The following is a 12,038-nucleotide window of genomic DNA, read 5'->3' as shown; positions in this document are numbered from 1 at the left end:
AACACAAACACAGGAGTGCAAAAATGTATGTCAATTAAAAAAGTAAACGCACCAGTCTTAATTGTCAAGATTATTCCAGGGCAATAGTCCTTTATTCCCACCCTTTTCTTGCTAAACTATCTTCCACTTGTAGCTAATCAATAACATTGTTCAAAGCTTTCCTGATGAGCAACCCAGCCTTATGATATTTTCAGCTTTTTTTTACAAGAGCATGGCGGTGCATGGCTGATCTGCAAGAAACCAGCCTATTGTGATAAACTGGCACCGGTCGATAATCCATAGTCAGAAGGTGCATGTTTAAACACAAAAATCTATACCCCCTCAAAGCACAGGGCCATCCAAGCTTTACTGTTTCCAAACAGTCTTTTCTTGAAGGTCATAAGGCCACTATGATGCAGTGGTGCTTGAGCTTGCAAGGCAGGACTCCTTTGTTTAGCTGATAAAACTCAACAAGCTGAATTAAATCTGTGAATTTGGTATTGCCATCATCAAGGCTAAAGAACAACTGTCCGTCATCTTCACACTGTAAACACAAAGTTTAAGATTTAAAAATGCTTTTATTGTACATATATTCTAATGGAAACATTTCTGTTCGAAATTTCAGTAATGGCTCATTTCTAGTACTTGAAATAGAAGAGATGCAAAAAAACGTACTTCTGAAGCAAAAAGAATTGTCAGTGAGGCTGGCACCTTTTGGACCCAGAACGGGCCCTCTCCTTAGCTCTGTGATTAAACTCTTAAAACCGTGTCCAGTTATTACTTTTTCTTTGATAGACTTGGAAAGAATTAGAACCCCTATGAAGTTTTAGTGCTTTGCAAATCTCCATTAGAGATTTCCCCCCTCTTGCTGCCCCCTGTGACAACAGTTTCATAACACAGGCAGAGGGAATAATCTCCAAAAGCAGCAGAAACCGAAATAAAATAGATTTTTATTAAGTGAAGGTTACAACCTCTGCCAGCTTTTACTACTGCCCATGTCCTGTCTGGGGAGACCAATGTCACTATGACCAAAAGGAGGAGGAAATATTAAAGGAGACCTGGGACAACAGTAAAAACTGACAGGAGTTCAAATTCTCCCCCACAAAAGTCTAAAAAAAAAAGAAGAAAAAAAAGCTGGGTTGGACATTAACTACTTTTCGTAAAACAAGGTGGAATATGAGCCAAAAGAATATATTTTTATGTACTGCTACGAGTGAAATGTAAATTGGTCTCAAATCTCAGCAAATCAACCCTAGCATATGATCAAAGTGCATAATTAAAAAGGTAATTTAGTAAAAACTGCATTTCAAAACATTCCAGTAAATCCAGAGATAGCTAAATAGGTAGCTCCGATTTTATGCACATTATACCTGTCCTGCCCTCTTTTTAGTACTTAAACATCTAGACTACCTTGCAATGTGCATCACTGAAGGCAACTACCAAATTGCCTAAATAGGTCATGTGCACTGGGTTCGCTTAGTGATCAACTGAATATAGTTTTTAAATTCCCTGTAACTGAATATGCATTTTTAAAATTTTCTTCTGGGTAACTTTCTTCAGATATAGAACAGCTTTTGCAATAATCCTGATCCACATCTCACAAGGAGTTGCTAAATGAATACATTACATATTTTAAACACATTTTGTAGATCATACTTAATTCAGTTTTTATAGCATCCAGCAGTTTTAAAAAAGGTATCCTTGTTTTGAGTAGAATTTATAATTTGCACAATATAATGCTAGAATAATCGGATTTTTGTAAGATCTTACCGTAAAATCCTTTTCTCTTAGCTCATTGACAGACGTAGTCTTCTTTATTCACAAGAACTGGGTTATGTTGTCTCTGCAGGAGTAGGACTAGGCAGAAAGAAAAAACGTTCTGGCTCCACCTTAGGGGCAGTCCCAGAGGGTATATCCTCCCTCTCTCTGCTACAAGGAATCAGTTATGTCACAAAGCAGCAACAGAGAATTTAACCCAACTCAATGATAGAGGGGCGGGTACTACGTCTGTCAATGAGCTAAGAGAAAAGGATTTTACGGTAAGATCTTACAAAAATACGATTTTCTCTGTCGCTCATTGACAGACGTAGTCTTCTTGATTCACAAGAACTGGGACATCCAGAAGCAGTGCCACAAATGAGGGGTGGGATTGACAGAAATCAAAATCCAATCTAGAAGGCCCAACCGGTGCCAACTAGAAGTTTTAAAGGCTCATTATAAACAAAGAATGAGACTCAAATAAAAATTTCCAACGGAAAAAAACCCTCGAGGTAGACCACTGGTCTCCTCAAATGGCGGCCTGCAAAACCCTGCGGCCAAACGAGGCATCAGACGATGCCATTACATCAACTTTATAATGCTTTGTAAAGGTATGCACCGACGACCAGGTAGCTGCCTTGCACACCTGGACCACTGACGCCTGATGGCGAAAGGCCCATGACGCACTAAGTGCCCGAGTGGAGTGCGCCTTAACAGGGAACGGGGGCTCCCGACCCTTAATAGAATAAGCCTGTACCACCGTCTGTCTGATCCATTTGGAAATAGTCGCGGATGCAGGCAACCCCTTTTTGGGTCCATCCGGGATCATAAAAAGTGAATCCGTCTTGCGAAACGAGTCTGTCGTTTTCAAGTATACCCTGATCGCCCGGACCACATCCAAGGAATGTAAAGCAAACTCCCGAGGATGACTGGGCTTAGGACACAGACAGGTAACACAATTTCTTCATTCAGATGAAATTCTGAAACCACTTTTGGTAGGAAGGATGGATTCGGACGAAGAACCACCTTATCTCGATGAACCACCAGATATGGGGAACGACAAGATAATGCGGCCAGTTCTGACACCCTGCGTGCAGAAGTGATAGCCACCAAGAAGGCCACCTTCTGGGACAACGTAGGTAGAGGAATCTCCCTAATATCTTCAAAGGGAGGTTTCTGAAGAACCGACAATACTAAATTAAGATCCCAGGTTGGTAACGGCGCGCGCACTGGCGGAGCCAGATGTCGCACCCCCTGGATGAAATTCCGCACCAAGGAATGAGTAGCCAAAGGCTTCTGAAAGAAGATAGCTAATGCTGAGACCTGACCCTTGATAGTGCTCAAAGCCAGTTTCTGCTCAACCCCTTGTTGCAGAAAAGCTAATATTCGACTAACCGAATAAGATCGTGGGTGGAACCCCAGGACTTCCATGTGCGATGATAAATCTTTCTGGAAGTCGCTTTCCTTGCTTTAACTAGAGTAGGAATAACTGAAGCTGACAATCCTGACTAGACAGAAAAAAACTGATTCCTTGTAGCAGAGAGAGGGAGGATATACCCTCTGGGACTGCCCCTAAGGTGGAGCCAGAACGTTTTTTCTTTCTGCCTAGTCCTACTCCTGCGGAGACAACATAACCCAGTTCTTGTGAATCAAGAAGACTACGTCTGTCAATGAGCGACAGAGAAAGATCATTTTCAGCTTAACGCCCTGTTCCCACCTGAGCGTTTTTCAGCTCGTAAAATCAGCAAAAAAGTCTCAAAACACCCAAAAAACAAAATCCCAATCATTTCAATGACCCTTGTTCACATATGAGCATGTTGTCGCCTGAAGCTCAAAAATGAGCTTCTTTTTTGAAAGATTAAAAGTGTTTTCATTGGATGTCAATGTCTGCCTCCAGACACCTGCAAAAAATCCCTGAAAAAACGCCCCAAAACAATACGCTCAGGTGTGAATGGAGCCTAAAGGTGAAAGGTCCATTTATGTAAAACGGATAAATACACAAGTGAAAGACAAGCAGGTCTTGTCCCTCTCCCCTAGCCTGTGACTAGACAGTTGAAACAACGATGAGTTAATCTTTGTCGCACTTTTTAGCATATTTGTTGCACTTTAGCTTAACGGATTGGCTCATTAAGGAATGTCGCAGACTAGTTCACAGTCTGCTCGGAGATTATAACCTGATGGATCTCATGGAGGAAGAGGAGGTCTGAAGATTTCCCCTTCCACCACTCTACCTTGTGTGTCTTTGTCCATTCAATAAAGCTTGTGACTTCATTCCCCTCCCCTTACCCCACTTTCCCACCCCCTCATCACACCTGTAGCTATTTTGAAATGTAATATTGTTTGATTGATGCAACGTATAGACAACGTTTTTAGTTTCATGCTTTAGGGGTATTGAGGCGTCATGCATGATGTGATGGCACGGGGTAACATTACTCCGCACAACACATCAGGCATCATACCGCAGAATGAATGTATTTATTTGTATGATCGGAAATGTATTGTAATGTAGTGTATTTATGCGCTGAGTCGCCGTACAGGGGAGAATGTACCCCGACAAAGTATTGTTTTTTGTACATCTTTTATGCAAATAAAGATTACATTTTCAACCAAAAATTGGGGTCAATTCACTAAGCTTTACCGCGTGCAGAAAGGTTATCATGTTACTCATTTGCATACTTTTTGCATGCAGTAAATTAAGTCCAATTCATTAACAAAAAAAAAAAAAAAATAGATTCCGCCTATTTCTATCGAACCTTAAAATAAACTTTAATAAATCTTATGCACTTAATATCACCTTACCAGCCACATTTGTGGAAAAATGTAAACAAAACTTCCTATTCTCTTGGCAACCAGAAGCAATTACCTACCTCGGAATTCAGCTACCAGCGAAACTAGCAGATCCATACAAGAAAAATCACATTTCCATCCTAAAAAGCATAATGGCAGATCTAAGAAAATGGGACCGACCTATCTTTTCATGGTTCAGAAGAGCAGCAATCCTCAAAATGAACGTGCTCCCACGGCTACTTTACATTTTGCAAGCAGCTCTGATAGAGCTACCACCAAACTTCCTCCTGCGCACATACAAAACTATATGTACAACTTTTCTATGGGGGGGAAGAAGTGCCCAAGAATAAGCTTAACCCAAATTTCCCTACCTAAACTTAAAGGAGGAATAGGTCTTTTGGACATAGAAAAATATCACTGGGCCCGTCAGCTAACCAGAATCAAAGACTCACATGAACATGCCAAAGAATGGGTAAAATTAGAAGCCTCGGGTTCACCCATACCATTACAAGCGGCCCCTTGGATACATTTTCACAAACACCCTTCCTCCATGAAAGAGCACCCACTGATTAAACCGACAATCGCCTGCTTGCAAAACAATATGTAAAAAACAAATATTTCCTCAGTAGTGGGCCCTCTAACCCCATTTAGGATGAACCCAGACTTCTTACCTGGAATGTCACCAACCTAACTATCTGCGACCGTCTCAGAAAGGGTGCTGAGAGCGAGTGAGTTCTTCAATAACGGCAAACTCCTAGACAGGAGCCAACTAACCTTACACTGGCCAAATACACAAACATCCCACTGGACTTTCACATAACCACACCACTTTAAGACGCCAGGACATATCACAGACATGGCCTGCGATCTATCGCCATTTGAAAACATTTGCCACAAAGCTCTCCCTCAAAGGCGTGCTATCTCAACAATTTACGCTTTGCTAAATGCTCAGAATCCACCAGACATCAGGAAAGCATGTCTCACATGTGAAAAAGAGTTCAAGAGTAACATTCCCCCAAAAAAGCATGGCAACACATCTTTCATTGTTCACATAAAGTGTCAGCTAATGTTTCCATGCAGGAAACAAACTACAAACTTCTTTCAAGATGTGTCTAAGCCCATGTGTTGCTGGAGATGTAAACAAGAGCAGGGCACTCTCTTACACATATGGTGGGAGTGCCCACTTATCCAATCCTTTTGGAAAGAGGTCTATGACATTATCTTTAGCGTCACCACAGATGAATTGGAATATTCCCCGATGCAATATTTATTACATTACTCTACGCGCATACCTATGAACTACCACAAATCCTTAGCAATGCACATGATTAATTTAGCCAAGTCATGCATACCAAAATAATGGAAGTCCCCCAGTCCTCCCTCAAGCAGTGAATGGTTCACTAAATTATCGCAAAATTGCAGAAATGAAGGAACCGATACACATAGCCAAAGACTCCATTGACAAATACAACTCGATCTGGTCATGTTGAATTTACGCTCCACGAACACATTTAATACTAGGAAATTCCCAGACATTCTTTGCGCGTAGCCACGCCTTAAGGAACAATACTATCTTCATATGAAGTAACTCAGAAAAAACCTCTCAATGGGTTAATGTGATCCTCTGCGCTGACAGGATATTAAGCTCAATAAAAAACGTGCTGCTACTTCAAAACATAAAATCATAGACAGGCAAAATTCAACACAGAAATTCTTCCTAAAGTAATTTCTATAGAACTTCAGTAGCGCAAGGATGGTGGAACCTTCCTATTATAAAGTGCATAGAGTGCTAAAATGTCCTTTGATTAGTAGTAAAATATAATATTTCATAAGTCTTTTGTAAACCAAAAATCTGAAGAGAGTCTTGTTCGTGCTGATATAGGGACCGCCACAAAAATATCACCACCACTAGTGCTGGGAATATGGCCAAAAAACGCACTCACCGGAAAGCCATGCCTAACCACTCATGGAAATATAATATAAATGTTATGTGTGTGTTTGTGTTTTGTGCAACGTTCAATGTTTGAATTTCCCTCCCTAGTTCCGCTACCATGCAGCATTGCTGCTGCAGGGAACGGAACTAGGAAGTCATCACACCGACGGAGGACGGACGAGCGGCGAGGATCTCAGATGGCTGGCGATCACAGCAATGGGAGATCATCGCTGGATCACCAGGAGAAGGTAAGACACCGCTGTGCGCTCTGCCCATCCACCCCCAGCGTGACTCGGGGATACCGATAACAGCATGGAAAATCCACCCCGAGTCACGCTCGGGGATACCGCTAGCCAGGTTAATTCAAAAGTTTTCCTTTCCTGGATAGTTCTGAAATTCCCTTTAAGAAATAAAACATTGAGGTCTTTTATAGTGTGGTCCGGTTGTGAAAAATGATGTCCCACAGGTGTGCAGAAACTATCTTCTTTATGTTCCTTGATGGTATGTCTGTGCAAATTCATCCTCGCTTGCAACTTCTGTCCCGTTTTGCCTACATAAGATCCTTTGCTACATCTTTTGGATGAGGTACACAACATTACTGGAGGTGTAGTTGTATGATCCGGTTATATTAAAGGTCCTATTTGTGTGTGTGGCACTTTTAGACAGATTGATCTGGTTGCACAGTTTGCAGCGTTTATGGCAGGGTTTGCTCCCATTATTTGTGACTTCATAATCAGAATGAAGTTTCCTGCTGATTAGTTTATGTCTGAGGTTGGGTCGTTGTCTGAAAGCTAGTATTGGAGGTTGTTGGAATATTCCTTTCAGAGTTTCATCCTCTGTTATGATAGGTTGTAAATCTTTGATTATCTTTCTTATCCCTCCTAGTGCTGGATTGTATGTGGTGACTAGAGGTACACGGTTATTTGTTTTTTTTTTCTTTTTGTATTGGAGAAGATTTTCTCTTTGGGTTTTCAAGGCTGTGTTTATGCTGGTGTTGATGGTTTGGTTTTTGTTACCTTTCATACGGAAGGAGTTTGCTAGTGTTCTGAGAGGTTTATCTCTGCCTTCTGGGTCTGAACATATTCGGTGGTATCTGATGGCCTGGCTGTGTATGATGGCCCCTATAGTGTGTTGGGGGTGAAAACTGGAACCGTGGAGATAGCTGCATCGGTCAGTCTGTTTCCTGTATATCGAAGTATGAAGCTTGTCATCCCTGATGTATACTGTGGTGTCTAGGAAGGTGACATGCCTGTTAGAATAATCCATTTTAAGTTTGATAGATGGGTGAAAGGTGTTGATCAATGAAAAAAAATTGTTTGAGATTTTCCATGCAGCTATCTCCACAGTTCCAGTTTTCACCCCGAACACACTGCCAGAGTCCACAGAGACTTGCTTTTTGTTCCCCCGACGGCTAACATAAGCAACTACCGTGGAATTATCTGAGCAAACCTGTATGTTGTGTCTCTGCAGTCCTGTCTGGAAGGCTCTGAGAGCTAGTTCGGCTGCTCTCAGTTCTCTCCAATTCGAAGATCGCTTGAAAACTTCATCACCCCCGGGGCCCCTGTACCAGTTGGGAGTCCAGGTGTGCACCCCACCCTGTCTCACTTGCGTCCGTAGTAACAATTCTGGACACTGGTGGGACCCAGGCGAGACTCTGAGACAGGTTTGAGATCTTTCTCCACCACCAGAGGGATCTTTTTATACGTAACGGTACGTGCACTAAGGAATCTAGGGAACCTTGTGTGGTCCCATACCTCTAGGATGAACAGTTGCAGAGGGTGAAAGTGAAGACCCACCCACTGTACCACTGGGATTGAGGCCATTAGCGACCCCAGTGCGGACATGGCTTGCCTCATTGATATAGGTTGATTGCTTTGAAAGAAGCACGTGACTGTCTGTCTATCTTCTGACTTTTTTCTAAGGGAATTAGAACCTTTTAAAGTGTGGAATCTATTTCGTAGCCCAAAAAGGTGACCTTCTGCACAGATACAAGATTGGATTTTCACAGATTCAGGAGCCACACCAAGCTCGTCTTGTTGTCAGAAGTAGTAATCGACCGATATCTTTTTTTTTTTTTTAAATTTCTTTTTTTTCCCCAGGTACTCTTGAGGAGGGATCTGGGGGTCTAAAAGACCCCAAACCCCTCCTCGGCACTGCAAGCATTCAAAACGCCAAGTTTGACTGTTTTGAATGCTGTCAGTTTTTGGATTGTGGCTCAGAGTTGTTTACATGGAGACCCGATAAGAGCCGAATGCCGCTTTGATCGAGTCTTCTGTTCGGCGGCCTTACAGGTAGGACGCCCGGGTCTCCCGATAAGACGGGAGACCCGGGCGAGCCGCTCCTTGTAATGACAGCCAAGCAACTTCTCAGCTGCATCGGTTGTCATTACAAGACAACCAACCATCGGCTGCAGGCATCACTCCGGTACAGCACTTTCCCAAAATATCGGCCCAAACCTCAGGGGCCGATTCCGATATATTTAGGAGAAAGTGCGTATCAGCCCCCGATATATCGGTGGTGCCGATAATCGGTCGATCCCTAGTCAGAAGGTTCCTTGACAGCTTCTCCTGAGACAGGAAAACAAGAGCAGATCATCCAGGTAGGCAATGACCGACGAAACTCCTCTGTAAGCCATGGCTTCTGCCATGACCTTGGTGAAAAAGCGGGGGGGGGGGGGGGGGGGGAGAGGACAGACCGAAAGGAAGGACCTGATATTGTAGATGTATCGTGCCCTCTTTCGCCCTTATGACCAACCTGACGAACTTTTGACACCCTGCCGATATGAGAAATAGGTCTATTGAGGCCATAAAGCAGTCTTGAAGAAGGATAGCCCTTATGGAGAAGATTGAATCCATCCTGAATCTTTTGTAAGCAATCGAGGCGTTTAAGGGTTTTAGGTCCAGGATAAGTAAGTACTTGCCTGAAGGTTTCCGTACGACAAAAACGCGGGAATAAAATACCGCGCCAAACTCTTTTGGCGGTACCTTCACCACAATCCTCTGTACTTCCAGCTCTCTCAGGGAGGAAAGTAGGGCCGACGCCTTTTCCCTGCATTTTAGTAAATTGATGATGAACATCCTGCATGGAGGGGGGGGATGAAAACTCCAAAAGATACCCCCTTCTTATGATCCTCAAAATGAACTGACTGGAGGGGACTGCTTCACACTGTGGAAGATCCCCAGTCTTCCCCCCACTGCGGTCACCTCGTCATTGGGTTTTCTTAGGCTGTTCAGGAGGGCGAAAAATCACCCCCCCTCGGCCCCGGCCTCTTGGGTCCCAAGATTTCTTCTGCCCCTTTGACCTCTTCAGGGGAGAATTTTTTTTCTGGAGCCGAACAGCCTGGGACGAACAGGTGGTCCCCCGTAAAGGGAATACCGCAGTTTGGCCTTGGATCCATTATCGTCTTGCCATCTTAAGCCAAAGAGCCCTCCTTGCTGAACTGGCTAGGGCTGAAGATCTAGCGGACATGCGTACAGATTCAGTTGATGCGTCAGCAATGTAACTCACGCCCCGTAGAATTGTCTCCTTCGAGGTGCCGGCCTCAATGCGAGCTTTAATCTGGGTTAGCTAGTACCCCAGATTGTGGGCCACTACCGTCATCACCATGGCAGGTTTAAGAGTCCCTAAGGAGGATTTCCAGGTCTTTTTAAGAAGATAATCCATCCTTTTGTCCATGGGGTCTGAAAGAGAGCCCATATCCTCAAAGGCTAAGTCTGTGTGCCTTGAAACCTGAGAGTACGCTGCGTATACCTAACGCAATCTACTTTTCAGGGCTCTGGAAAAGAAAGGCTCCCTGTTAGGATCTTGCCATTCCTTTTTAACTGCTTCCACTAGGACTTCATGTCCTGGGAAGACCCTTTTTTGCTCACCTAGGCCCTGGTACATTTGACCTTGGAGATAAAGATTTCTTCTCTTTCTGGATCCCCAAGATGGTGTGGATTGCTCCCAAAAGATCCTCCACCTCTTCAAGAGTTAATTTGTACCTGGAAGCTCTGGTGGACTCACCATCCACCCCTTCTGCTTCTGACTCCCCCTGGGAGCCTGAAGGTGTGCTATTACACCTTTCACCTTGTTTATTAGTACCTCCCCGGTGTTCCTCCACTCGTGGAGGGTAATACCAGTAGGGGTGGAGCAATCTCTTGCTGTGCTGGCTGAGGGGGGTTCTGGGGCTGAGGAAATTGAAGATTTGATATTAAATCCTTAAAATGACTGGAAAATGCTGGAAAGTTCCTTAACCGATGTATCCAAATCAGTACACTGTTCTGTCGATTATTCCCTAACTAAGCCTTCTACACATTCTTTACACAGCATATAAATAAAATTCAAAGAAATTTCCGCGCTAGTGTGATAAATAAAACAATGATAAATGTCTGCAGCCAACACAGAATCAACCAACAATGACTCAAAATAATAATAAACCATAGAAGTGTGGCGCTGAAAGTATAAATCACAATAATGATGAATAGTTTCCAAATGAATAAACAACTAATAATCACAATAATGTGCATAAAGGAAAAAGAAAAATAGAATTGTGTCCAAATGAATAAGTCCCAAAGAAAAACTGATGTGAAGTCAATTCATAAATCCGCATGCACAGTAATCCAAGGGGGAATTCTTCCCGTGACACCAAGGGTATGTGGAGGAAAGGAACACCTCTGTGATGGGGTAAGAAGAAGCAGCTTACCAGATTACAATGGCTACTCAACTTAATGAGTCAGCCTCTCCCAGCTTTTAATCAAGACCACTGAGGATCTGATGTTACATGGATACTTATTCAGTACAGATGGACCACCTCTTAGAATATGTTAAGGGATCAGTACAGGATAGAATCTCCTCAGTGTATTCCAGCAATCATAAATGAATATGTAGGGAAAGAGAAAATAAAGCCCATAGCGTGATCCCGTTTAAAATATAATCTTATTTATTTAAAAAAGGTACTCACATTGTGGCATGAATAAACAGGCATATCGATTAGCAATACAAGGGATGGAAGTGCGGCGTCCCGCAGACTGTCCCCGGTAGTAGGTAATAAAGGCCGGCAAAAAGGTTTCGAGGGGCGTGTGGACGTTGCGTCTGGAATCGCCAACGTTTCGTCTCAATAGACTTCGTCTGGGCGTGATTCCAGATGCAATTCACACGCCTAAGTACCCCCAATAATCAGCTTATTGGCCGTGGAGTCCGCAGCACCCCATCTGTAATTGGCTAAGGCGACGAGCGTCAACCAATCCGCAGTTTGCGGAAGCGACACTCGTCTGCCAATACAGCGTCATCATGTATACAGTCGACTGTGGTGACTGACGTCTCCCAATCCGCAGTGGGCGGAAGTGACGTCAGTCAGCCAATCCGGTATCGGCAGGAAGTGATGTTCATCATCCTGCAGCCGAAGCGGCCCGACCTGCGTCTGCCAATCAAGCGCCGGAGGAAGTGACGTTCATCTCCGGCGGAACACCGTGATGATGAACATCTGCGGAGACCACGTGACCAAGCGGCCGAGAGGACAAAAATAAACAACATAAAGCATATCGTTCCCCCTATATCTATTATTAGCAAGGGAGCGAGCATTCAGGAAACATATATAGTG

The 12,038-nt window shown here is 43.6% G+C and overlaps 1 protein-coding gene across 2 annotated transcripts in view; it reads right to left on the bottom strand.

Annotated features, from left to right (window-relative positions):
* Nucleotides 1-213: 213 nt before the first annotated feature.
* Nucleotides 214-12,038, bottom strand: part of GRB10 (growth factor receptor bound protein 10) — a 515,930-nt gene continuing 504,105 nt past the window's right edge. For both annotated transcript variants that reach the window (XM_082259307.1, XM_082259308.1), the window contains one exon: nucleotides 214-523. In XM_082259307.1, coding sequence (XP_082115433.1) covers nucleotides 377-523 — 147 coding nt within the window. In that variant the 3' untranslated portion in view covers nucleotides 214-376. The remainder of the gene's footprint in view (nucleotides 524-12,038) is intronic.

The sequence above is a fragment of the Pelophylax lessonae genome (genome assembly GCF_965119305.1).
Source record: "Pelophylax lessonae genome assembly, chromosome: 5".
Lineage (NCBI taxonomy): Eukaryota > Metazoa > Chordata > Amphibia > Anura > Ranidae > Pelophylax > Pelophylax lessonae.
This window is presented reverse-complemented; position numbering and strand designations above follow the sequence as displayed.